Genomic DNA, 12,572 nt, shown 5'->3' with positions numbered 1-12,572 from the left:
TCGCGGCGCGCGCGTGTGTGCGCGGGAGGGGGGGGGGTGAAAATATCATCGCCCTATCTTTATTATGGTGCTTTCAGAAATTTATCTTAAATTTTTATAATTTGCATGCCTTTTTTTAATACACTTTTGTGATTGTATACGTTTTTCATTGAAATCAACCTATTGCCATATGGACCAACATGCATGCCGAAACCGAAATTTAAATCCTTGTTGAGAAAGAAAAAAGAAACAAAGCATTTGAGAGAGGGAGAGAGGGGAGGGGAACTAGCCAAAGACACGGTCTAGAATCATCTAATGGTGGTGGATTTTTGTGTATAGCACATCCATAGCAAGGCCTAGGGAATAAGTGGTTTGACACTTTGAACCACGGCTCGAATTTGTATTCCCTCCCGTTCAATTTTTTGCTTCAAAAAACATTCCTTGCATCACAAAACAACCCTATATTGAAAGCTATGTTGTAGGGAAGTTGATGTGTGCACCTCATGTACGATTTTGCGGGTCCCCTAGTATCGGAGTTGTAACAACCAATGAGAAAATTGGAACACAAAATGGGTGTTCTTCTCAAAACAAGGGAGTGCAAAAATCATTACACAAAGTTTTTTTCCACGATTGATATAGGGGAATTGCTAGCGTTGCAAAAGGCTTTTCGACAGACCAGCCACCTCGTGAATGGACGCAACTGTTGTCTCCATTCACGAGGTGGCTGGTCTGACGTGTGACAGGCGTTGTCTCCATTCACGAGGTGACTAGTCTGACGTGCGACAAACCAGCCACGAAAAACCTTTTGCAATGGATCCTAGCAAATCCCTATGGGGTCCCATTTCTATTACCAAGCGATCGTGAATTCATATGGGTTTTTGTAAGGTTGAAACTTGGGTCGCGTAAAACCCAACCCATACAAAAAAAAAAAAAAAAACATGGGTGGGGTTTAGGAATCTCAGCGACCCGGCATAACCTGAGATAGCTTATAGCGTAGTGTAGGGTTCTCGAAAGCCGACCCGCCCGACTCGATTTGGAACTCCAGTTTTTGTGTCTTTCACAAATGACAAAATAATGAAAGGAAAGAAAAAAAAAATCTCTAATTATTTAATAAAAAGAGCTGATCTGCTTAAGTTAGAAAGATAATAAATATTGAGATGGGTTCATTGAATTCATATGGGTTTTTGTAATCCGATATATCGAGTTATAAATGTAATCAGTATGGGTTGGAGATATGGGATTTGCTAGGGACTATCGTAGGAGGCATTTTGCAGGCTGGCTGTTACATGAGAGAGCAGCCACATGGGCTAACTGTTCAACAGATTATGTCTTATTCATTTAATTCATCTGTGGTTACTGCTCTATCCTTCAACTAGGGGTGCAACTCGGGTCAGGTTGAAACCAACCCGACCTGACTCTCAAAGAAGGCTAACCCGACCCGTCTGAAAAAAATAATAACTCAACCTGAACCCAACTCGAACCCGGACAAATTTCCCAATTCGGGTTGGGTTGACCCGGTTATGGTGATATGTTTGCCCTTTAGGATAAAAAAAAAAAGAAAATGGAATTTTTTTTTTAAATGTTGGGTTTTGATGCAGGTCGTCTGGACAACCTGACACCTACCTGCAACTGCTGGTATGCGAAATGCCTTATCCCAATGTCCCTAGCAAATCCCATATCTTTTTTTTTTTTTACGGGTAAGCTGGTGCTGGGGTTAGGAGCAAATCCCATATCTATCATTAATAAAAATTGCTGAAAAGGGAGTGGAAATATCATTTCCCCGTGACAAATACAAAACCCTAATCCGCAACGTGGCAATTGCGAAGACGAGAGTCGAACTACAGCCGTGTGGCTCAACTTGCATCACATAAACTCTCGATATTTTACCAAAGAGCAATAATTTTTTCGCCCCACTGTAGGATAATGCGCCCCACCCTTTTAACGTGATTTGACGACAATATCCTTCGTTTTCGTTTCCCCTTAATCTCCCTTCTAGACCCCCCGAATTTCATTTTTTAGGGCTGTTCTCTCTTCTCTCCATCCATCTCATTCTGGTAAGAAAAAATTTGTCTCTTCTCTTTCAAATCTCTCCCTTTTTCTTAAATTTCATACGATTCAACTGTTTTGATCTTCATTTCTCTTCTTTTTTACCAGTGAAATCTGTTCTGATCCAACTCAAATGGCTTACGGAAGAGCAATTCATCAGCTTCTGAGGAGGAGGTTTCAATCTCAATCGACTGTAAGATCTTTTATGTCTTTTTTGCGTTCGATCTTTCTCATTTATGGAAGTTTCCTGTTTTCTAGGGCATCGAATTTTCCTCAAACCCTATTATCGTATTTCAAATCTTTCTTAAAAACTCTAGATTTCATTGTAGCCTAAGTAGATCGCCCTTCTATTGCATCCTGAAAATTGTTTTTTGGATCTGCAATGCAAATGAATTTTGATAAACTTGAGTTGTTTGATTGTTGTTGTAGAAGGTTCAGTGTTTGAAAATTGTGCTAGAGTTTTCTTTCTGATTGGCTTTTAGTTTTCTATGTTTCATTTCTTACAAAATGATTAGTTATAAGGAATATGTTACACACCTGAGAAGGAAACTAGAAATCAAAAATCTAATAAGGACGTGCTTGGAAATGTAATTTAATATGTCCTACCTCCACAAAGTCTAATAATGACGTGCTTGGAAACGAATTTAAGAAGCAAGACGTGAAACGGAAGTGGAAAACGCGAGAAAAAAAAATAGAGAGTAAACAAGTAACTGGTAAGCAATAGAAAATTGCTTGAGAAATGTTTCTCAGGAAATGCGCTATAAACATTCCAGAAACGATAGTGAAACATCAAGGGAAACACATATGAAACACTAGGTAAACACAAGAGAAATGTGTGAGAAATGCGCCTGATAGTTTTTTGCTTTTATTTTTGTTATTTTTTATGTTATTATCCTAATTTTCTTTTAATTTGTATTTTCATAAGTTTTGTGTATTTATGTGTGTTTGTAGATTTGAAATTTATTAATTTTAAAGTTCTACAAGTTTTTACGTATAAATTCATATATTTATAATTTTTATTTAAATTAGAGACATGCATAGATGATTTATATATGTTCTTTCTATATTTTATTTTTAGCAGAATCTTTTACTTATTTCTATTATTATTACTACATATACTATTGTTTTCCTTTAAATATTATCCTACAATTTTTACGGTGTGATTTTCGCAAAATATTTCCCATATGTTTCACACTTTTTTAATAGTTATGTTTCATGTGTTTCGCATATGTTTCTCACGTGTTTCACATAAGGTTTCCATATGCTTTTGCTCTCCCACACGTTTCATAATGTTTCTGCCAATTTTTTTTTGTGTATCGTAAACGTTTATCAGAAACGTTTTCGAAACGCGTTTTTGGAGATCCCCCTCATGAGTTTCACACATGTTTAACATAAGTTTTTCATATGCCTTCCACGCTTTCCCATACGTTTCCCATGTATTTCAGAAATGTTTTCGCCAAATTTTTTACATGTATCGAAAACATTTCCCCAATTTTTTTCACGTATCAGAAACGTTTTCGAAACGCATTTCCGGAGAACCCCCAGGCATTTCCTCTAACTATGAACTACGCTACATACCATCAATCCCCACAGTGGATTGGCTATAAGACAACCAAAGTACTTATCAAAGTCATGTGTGCTGCACCCTGCTCTATTATTAAAGGTGGGTAATTTCTTAAAACTTCTTGTTGAAAAAAGTACTTGATTTCAAATGGCTTTGGCTTTCATCAAATTCTTGATTTGGATATTGAAAATGAAAAATAAAAAGGGAAAAGAAAAGGAAAGATTGTTGAAGCAAAAAGAAAAAACTTTGTTTCTAAATAAAAAAGATGACAAGATTTTTTTTTTTGAACCTACCGTTTTTGTTGAACAATGAAGAATTTATTAAAAAAGAGAAATGCCTACATGATCGAGATGATTAAACCACAAAACCAAAAAAAAATGACAGAAGAGGCACAAAGAACGGCAACAAAAAAATCAAAGTGGCAAGTGATCAAACATCTCTAAAGACTAGCTCAACCCCGAATCAGGTCAAATATCCTGCCTCTTTATTAGCTGAGAGAAATACATGGTGAAAGTCATGTTGTGCATCTTGACCGTGTCAAGGATTTCTTCAATGACATGAGCAAATCTCCATGGATAAGGAACGCCATCTCTTTCTGATTTCAAAAAAGAAAAGAAAAGGGAATGTCATCTCTAATCCACTGGATCACATTAAGAGAATCCCCTTCAATGATAAGTGAGTCAAGAGAATCCTGGTCCACATTCTCCATTGAAGCCTGGATCTCCACCCATTAGAGGATAAGGAACGTCATCTTTAATCCACAAGATCACTTTAAGAGGATCCCTTCAATGATGAGTGAGTCAATAGAATCTTGGTCCACAATTATGATTCCTCTAGGCAAGCCTGGTGTCACGGGGAAACAGTTCAGGACACAACCGGTATTAAAATCCATCTCGTCTCGTCTCGTTGCGTCTTGGAAATGCGTTGTTTATAGCACCTTTGGTCGCCACTGGTGGTTAAGGGGGTTGGTTGGCCAAACACTATAGGAGGAGGTGACCCTGTGACTTGTGACTTCTCCCCCGTTAGGCCCAGCAGGTGTGGGCAGGAGCCTTGGTGGCTTGCTCATGGGTTGCAAGAGGACTTGCTTGTGCATCTGTTGCACACAGTAGGAAATCATACTTCAACTCGTAGGCGTGCCCTAAGGGAACTTTGGGTGCGGACTGCGAGCTATCCATAGGGATGCTCCAGTTTCTTTGGTTGAGGATGGGGGCCAAAGACAGTGCATGTTGGGTTGGGTTCCCACATGCATTGCGCGGCGGACCGGTGCAGGGGGCTACTTATACTGTTTGCCCCTCTGCACCGCGGTACGTCTCGTGGGTAGGCCATTCTCTAGGTCTTCCATGGGTTCGTGCCGGGGCGACTTCGGTTGCCCTCGCGAGGTGTACACCTTGCGGATCAGTCCATGGGGCATCTTGCTCCTTGGATGACCAAGCCCTAGTGCTTGGCGGATTGGTGCGTGGCATCGTCATGCCTCGTACTCGATGGACTTTGCATTAGGCCCCAAGGCCTTATGTTCGATGTACTCGTGATGCAGGCTGATCATGAGTGTGGGTATCTAGAAGCGCATGTCAAGATCTGAGCCAAGTAGCCTGTTGAACAGCTTAGAGTTTGTGTGCACATTTGAAGCATCAAGGGGTGTTGGCGTGCAGGGCCTTTAAAGGCTTGCACGATTGAAGGCTGGCCCTAGCATTCGTACATGTTGGGGCGCCGCACGGGTTATTCCGTTGCTCAAATATTTGGCCCGTGACACTGGTCTCCACCCATTAGAGTTGCAAACACCAATTGACCCCGAAAATACCACAGTAATCATGGGTTTCCTAAAGTCGAATCACCCCCCCCCCCCCTTCCACCACCTCCGCCGCAACCATCACACCCACCCCACCTCGCGCCAATACACACATCCTCCCGCCGCCACCACTACCCCACCCCACACCACACCTCCTCCCACGCAGGTGGGTACCCATATGGGACAAGGGTGTTCCGTCCGAATTTGGCTCAATCTAATATCCTCCCGGGAAAGATGGAAAGTGGATTTAGAAACACCATTAAAAATGTGAAGAGCCCCCAACCACTGCACAATTGCCGTAAAGATCTACTGGTGAATGAAATGAATACCTTTCGAGGCACTTTTACAAACCTTTCTGTTCCTTTGCTTCCAAACTAGCCGAAGTGAAGCTAAGAGAAACAAGGCCCAAAGAGTGTTACTTATAGCAGCCCAAGCTGCAAAGATCCAAGCTTCAAACAACTCAGAAATGTGACCAAGTTGAACTCAACTTACCCCAAACAATCAAAAAATGAAACTCCATATCTCACGAGCGAAACTATAATCAATAAATAAATGATCAATCGTCTCTTCCGCTCCAAGACACATGGCGCTATGATTAACAATAATCTTAGCAAGATTTCAGACTTGCTATACTGGCCAAATCAAGTTGTATCTTTTTTGTTCTCCTTGCACAGCTTTGTCTAAGAGTGGATACTAAGTCAACCTTTGTCTTTTATTGTGAAATCCTCACCTAAGAGTATGTGGGAAGTTCTGTCAGGATACCATACCCTTTTGTGTTAACCTCATTTACTTAAGAAAGCTGATTCTTATATACCCCCAAAAGTAAAGGGGATAGAGAGATAGAAGCACTTCTCTTTATCTAACAGCATAGATTAGTATTTGATTCCAAGTTCACTAGTTTTAAGAAGTACCGTTACTAGTAGTTCATTATTGCTTACTCGCGGTGCAGGCCCCTCCAATGGTGTCATCATTTATGTTGAAGCACGATCAAGATGGATTTGGATCTTCTGGCACAAAGTCTATGAGAATGTTGGCACTCCTTGGAGCTAGTGTTTCTGGTCTTTTGGGTTTCGCCGCCATCGCATCTGCTGATGAAGCCGAGCATGGCTTAGAGTGTCCAAACTATCCTTGGCCTCACAAGGGCATTCTCAGTTCCTATGACCATGCATCGTGAGTGAGTGCACCTGTAATTTGTCACGAAAGAGGAATACTAATATTATTTTCCCAAGGTGAGAAAGAGCATCTCCCGCCCCTTTGGTTGGCCCAGGCAATGGGAGCCATACCTGAGCCGACGACTTTGACGTCTCAGGTATGGTCCCATCCCATGCACCAATCAGTGAGAAGGAGCATCTCCATCCCTTAGGTGAATGATATTTTTTTTATTAGCAATCATTGTTTAAAAATAATCTGATTTCTATGTACTTTTCTGATTGAAAAATAATCACCTTGTTATTTGACAGAAATACTACATTATTATGGAACCTGCAAAATTTAAAATGACTGCAGTAGTATGATAGCGACCTCTGCGTAACATTTCCTAGTCTAAACTTGACATATGCAGGATTCGGCGTGGTCACCAAGTTTACCAACAAGTTTGTGCATCGTGCCATTCAATGTCTCTGATTTCATATCGAGATCTTGTGGGTGTGGCATATACAGAGGAGGAGACAAAGGCTATGGCAGCTGAGATTGAGGTGGTTGATGGGCCCAATGATGAAGGTGAGATGTTTACTCGTCCGGGTAAGTTAAGTGATCGTTTCCCTCAGCCATACCCAAATGAACAGGCAGCACGGTTTGCTAATGGAGGGGCATATCCTCCAGATCTTAGCCTCATCACTAAGGTAACTCCTAGTCTTCTTTTTTCTTTCTTTTTTTCGTTTTTTTTTTAGGTAACTCCTCGTCTTACAAATATTTGTTTTCACTGATGGCTATGTTGTTCTACAATACACATCTATTTGGTGCTTTCAGGCACGACACAATGGTCAGAACTATGTGTTTGCGCTACTTACAGGCTACCGTGATCCTCCTGCTGGTGTTTCGGTAATTATCTGTCTCTCTCATTAGCACGGAAATCTATTAGTCTCGATGTGCTATCTCTTTGGATTTCCCATGTTTTCTGCAAAATCTAGATGCCTCTGGCTGTGACGTTGGACAAAACTCAAAAGATGTTTTGTAGCTCATCGGAATGGACCTACAGCACAAAAACCGCCTTGTCAAGCTCTTATTGTGCTTGTACTTTTGCTTGAGATTATCTACGCATTGATTGTTGTCTTGGGTACATAGCTGCCACAATATAAAGGCCTGTGTGTTTTTTTGTAATTCTCTCATTTAGTGTTGCATTAACTCTGGTGTCTACTGACCTTCTTAGGCAGCCACAATATTTGTGATAATTCACATTAGGTAATGTCCTTTCTGTTTATTCTTTAGCCCAAGTATTTTTTTTTTTTTTTTTTGAATGGTTTACCCTAAGTACCGTTTGCATTGCTATTCAGTTCAGCTATTCATGTATGGTTTCATTGTTTCCTTGAATTTCTGTTTGGTTTTTGCACAAATGTAAGCAGTTTGTTGTTTGAGAAAAACTTTATCGTTCCCCACAAAGCCACAAGGGGCAAAGACTAACGCGGTGCGACCAATGGGACTTGTACCCAACCAAGGGCTGATGTTTTATTCTTTGCTCCTTATGGCGAGTGATACTAGTTTTCTCTTGTTCTTCTATCATCTGTGCAGCTTTTATTGTTACTTTTGTTATGTATTCACATGGATTGGTCGTTACATCTTGCTCGCAAAGCCTAATTCAATATTTTTATTTGTATCTTGAATTGTAGGTTCATTCATTGCTTGGTCTTTACATCTTGCTCGCAATGCCTAATTCAATCCTTTATTTGTATCTTGATTTGTAGGTTCATTCATTCTATTCAGTCATAATCTTTTTCAACCATTTGTTCTTGTAGTATATCTTTGTGTTCTCCTTTGTGGTGCATCTTGCAACCCAGCATCAACTACTTGTTCCCTGTTCATTCATTTTATTCAGTCATAATCTTTTTCTACCATTTGTTCTTGCAGTATATCTATGTGTTATCCTTAGCTGTGCATCTTGCAACCCAGCATCAACTACTTGTTCCCTGTTCGTTCATTTTATTCAGTCATAATCTTTTTCTACCATTTGTTCTTGTAGTATATCTATGTGTTATCCTTAGTTGTGCATCTTGCAACCCAGCATCAACTACTTGTTCTCTGGTTACATTTTCTTTTTTCTTTTTTTTTTGCATTCTCCATTAATACTATAGGAGCCCTTGCAAACCCATTGAGATCCCTTCTCTGCTTTAGCCGATCTCTCATATGAAAAGGCCTTCATATGAAAACCATGAGGTTGGGGGTTCAAGCCAGCTTACCTATCAAAAAGAATAATTGATCCATTCAGCTCATCCTGCTATTGTGATGCATCCATCGATTCATCTATGTGGAGACTCATCTAGGGAAAAAGTGAAAGACGATTATTAGTTTGAGGAATTTAGATGCTCCGTAGTCATTTCTTTCCAGTATGTTCATGTGGGGTTCCGTCATTCATTAGTAATGCTCACCGGGCTCATCTATACAGAAAGCCTATGATATACATGTAACATATTTGAGGGCAGTTCTATTGTCCCAACTCTGTCCCAAGGACAGCTTGTCCCAGGTTGTATATTGAACATTTCGGGAAAAAAAAACTTATTTTCACTAGTCTTACTTCATTCTTACTTGACATTTATTTAATTTCCGCATCTGTCTTTCCATGCATAAAATATTGTTTCTTTAAAATATTAGAGTTGATTCCAATCCTAGTAGATTGCAATCACCCATTTTAAGAAACCTCCCTTACTGCATTTTAACTTAAAATAATATTATAGTAGCGCCATTAAAAAAATATATATTATAGTAGTGTTTGGATAATTTTCTCATTTTTTTTCAAAAACATGATCGGTATCAATTTTTCTTCTTCTCCACATCTTGTTTTTTTCTTCATTGTTGTCTTCTTCTCTATGCATCTCTTTCCTCGTTCTCTTGTCGATCCACCTCTGTGTATGTATGTCAAAAGGCAGAAATGTGGGGCTTCACCGAGGAGTTGGGAGGAGCTGACCAGTTCATGCTCTTATTTTACAGTAGTAGGGTTCCTGGTGTGGTCATAACTAAGATCCTGATGACAAGATCAGAGCCACGAGGGTGGAGGTTGGGCTGTACGTTTACGATAGACTAGATGAGATTACAGGATCAGCTAGGGACCCGTCTTGTCAAATCCAAATGGAGACTTGCGGTGAGGGTTTCGTTGTCATGGATGGGGAGGACAGAGAAATTTGTTGTTGGCTGCAGTGATAGGGGTGCAACTTGGGTCGGGTTGAGGCCAACCCGAACCCAACCCGAGGAGGAACCATTTACCCGAACCTAACCCGAGTTCCGACCCGAGGAGCCCTTTCTTCAAACCCGAACCTGACCTGAGTTCAACCTGACTCAACCTGAGTTTTTAAGCTTACTTTTCAAAAAAAATGATAAAAAATGTCGGGTTTCACCCGGGTCCCGTTGCCCAAGCCCCCAACCCGAACCTGACCAAAACTCAAGCCGGGTCGGGAAAATTCAACCCGAACCCAACCCGAGTTCAACCGACCCAACCCGACTTTTTTTAAGGTTCAACCTGACCCGAGTTGCACCCCTATGCGGTGAGGGTTTCATTCTCATGGACATGGAGAAACAGGAGGGATCGTTGTTTGCTGTGGCAAGGGTTTCATTGCTATGGACATACGTAGTTGGCTAGTTGCAGAACAAGACTAAGTGTGTGACTGAGGCCATAGTGGTTAGATGGTTGGGGGAGTGGCGAGAGCAGCCAAAGAAAGGAAAGGAGGAGAATGTTGTGGATTTGGGATCCATGGTGTTGATGATTGTAGGGGTTTTGCCGTTGACAATTTTTTTACGAATGAGGGAGAGAGAGAGAGGTACTTGCCTGACGATAAAATATGAGAGATGGAACTAAGTTATGATCTAATTGTCTTAGACTCTTACCCTAAAATTTATTTCTACATGTTAATTCTGACTTTGATGCTACGATTACCATAACCCATAGAGGAAGGTAGGTATGCATATTCGGCTTTCTAACCTTTTTTGGGAATTTGGTTTCATGATTTGGAAGTATTTCCGTCACTGGAATATGCTTCATACAGGGACTATCAGAGTTAATCCAGTGAATAGTTGGACATTTCTGATTGTGAGCAAGGTTTTAAATTTCGGTTTTGTGGTATATTTCGGTCCTCACTGAAACCGAAATTTCAGCCGAAATTCGATAAAGGGCCTCGTAATTTTGGTTTTTTGGGCCGAAATTTCAGTAATTTCGGCTGAAATTTGGTAAAGGATTAAAAAAATTAATATTTTTTCCGAAATTTCAGCGAAATTCCCGAAATTTCAACCGAAATTTGTACGTTTCGTCGATTTCGGTCGTTTTGGTTCCGGTCTCGACCGAAATTTCGGATTTCGGACGAAATTTAAAACCTTGATTGTGAGAAACATGTTGTGTTCGTCTTGTTTATATTGTTGCTGTACTGCCTGTTCAATTGTAGTTTCTCGAATTTGTTTTAAGTGACATACCCTTGGATCTGGATTCTAGATTCGAGAAGGCTTGCACTATAATCCCTACTTCCCTGGCGGTGCAATAGCTATGCCCCAGATGCTTATTGACGGTGCTATTGAGTATGAAGATGGTACTCCTGCCACCGAATCCCAGGTACTCCTGCCCTAATTTCAGCACGCATTTTCAGTTTATATTTCACTTTGATTTGGTAGCTCATGTTTCCTTTTTCAACTGTTACTGTAGATGGGGAAAGATGTTGTGTCATTTTTGTCTTGGGCAGCAGAACCTGAGATGGAAGAGAGGAAGCTGGTAAGCTTAGGCTTTGACTTCCTGGTTTCTTACTTTGCATACCTAATTTTTGTCAGTTAATATTTTATTAATTGAAGCTTTAAATGTTGATAGAATTTCTCATATGCAGATGGGTTTCAAATGGATATTTGTTTTGTCCCTTGCTCTTCTCCAAGCTGCTTATTACCGACGATTGAGGTGGTCAGTTCTGAAATCACGCAAACTGGTCGTTGATGTTGTCAACTGAAATTATCTACTTTTTTTTTTTTTCCTTTCCTTTCTTGTGTGGAAGGATTTGGATTGGAATAATCAGTATGATTTTGGAACACATTCTAGTCATATTACTTTGTCTAATAAGACAATGGAAGACACAGAGGTTGTCCCATCTCAAGTTTTTTTTTTGGAGAGAGAGAGAGATCTGATCTACTCAGGTAACTTATTTCCCAGCTTTCAACTATTTATGGGAACATTTTATTAGACTATTGGATCGTTCTTTTGTATGTTTTACAGAGACATCCGTGCTCCAGTTAATTTTGAACTTTCAATAACTATACTTCAAAGGTGGAATTTTGTGTTTGACACCCATGAATTCCACTATTTTCGACACGGGTGTCGTGCCTAATTTTGAGGGTGTCTAGACCTGCATCCTTTAAAGGGTAACAGGCCAATGCTATGTTGTCATACTCAACTCAGCTTAACTAAGCCTTTGTCCCAAACTAGTTAGTTGGGGTCGGCAATTCAATCTTGGTAAAAATGTGTAGGGTATGTCTTGGCATTTGTTTAATATTGACCTTTCTTTACAATACCAAAAAGAAAGTTTAGCAGCTGACAGATTTTCTCGAGATCTGGACTGGACCTTATTGTGGATAGGCACAATGCAAAAACAGGTAACCTATATAAATAAGATATAAATAAGAGGACTTTGTTTTTGGAAAGTGACATATTTCATTCAGATAGCATTCGGGAACAGAGTCCCAGCATCCATCCTTTCTGCCCAATTCGTTACAACGGGTCTAATTAGGTGAAAACGAGGGCTTTTGCAGTGTGTTTCTCGTTCCTCCACCTTGCATTACTATATCGACCAATACAGCTTATTTTGTTGAGAAAAGGCATCAACAGAACAAAGTCATGAATTAGAGCAGAAACATTTGAGTATTATTGTTTCAAGTTAGAATGTATTTGAATTTACATGCATAACAGAGAGACAAATTCTGAAACTGCAACAAGGGATGGGATTCACACGCTTCTGGGAGCATAAAGGGCAGAGTTGTGCTGGGTGGCAAACAAATTCCCTTTTCTGCAACCTTTTGTGGAAC

The 12,572-nt window shown here is 40.2% G+C and overlaps 1 protein-coding gene across 1 annotated transcript; it reads left to right on the top strand.

Moving 5' to 3' along the window:
• The first annotated feature begins 1,881 nt into the window (after window positions 1-1,881).
• Window positions 1,882-11,738, top strand: LOC143860366 (cytochrome c1-2, heme protein, mitochondrial-like). The gene is made up of 8 exons (XM_077370952.1): window positions 1,882-2,033; window positions 2,134-2,218; window positions 6,325-6,545; window positions 6,937-7,216; window positions 7,344-7,415; window positions 11,005-11,121; window positions 11,212-11,277; window positions 11,387-11,738. The coding sequence occupies exons 2-8, from the start codon at window positions 2,159-2,161 to the stop codon at window positions 11,501-11,503; spliced, it is 933 nt and encodes a 310-aa protein (XP_077227067.1). The 5' UTR covers window positions 1,882-2,033; window positions 2,134-2,158; the 3' UTR covers window positions 11,504-11,738.
• The last annotated feature ends 834 nt before the right edge of the window (window positions 11,739-12,572 follow it).

This window comes from Tasmannia lanceolata, unplaced genomic scaffold (genome assembly GCF_043159265.1).
Source record: "Tasmannia lanceolata isolate RefF3 unplaced genomic scaffold, GAP_Taslan_0.1 ptg000037l, whole genome shotgun sequence".
Classification (NCBI taxonomy): Eukaryota; Viridiplantae; Streptophyta; class Magnoliopsida; order Canellales; family Winteraceae; genus Tasmannia; species Tasmannia lanceolata.
The sequence above is the reverse complement of the archived record's forward strand: the minus strand, read 5'-3'. Positions and strand labels throughout refer to the sequence as shown.

What these genes read in the sequence shown, in the direction of transcription:
- LOC143860366 (XM_077370952.1), top strand. Translation starts at nt 2,159, where the DNA reads ATGGCTTACGGAAGAGCAATTCATCAGCTTCTGAGGAGGAGGTTTCAA. An exon ending in ATCCTCCTGCTGGTGTTTCG is followed by an intron (nt 7,416 to 11,004) that starts GTAATTATCTGT and finishes TCTGGATTCTAG; the next exon opens with ATTCGAGAAGGCTTGCACTA. An exon ending in AGATGGAAGAGAGGAAGCTG is followed by an intron (nt 11,278 to 11,386) that starts GTAAGCTTAGGC and finishes TCTCATATGCAG; the next exon opens with ATGGGTTTCAAATGGATATT.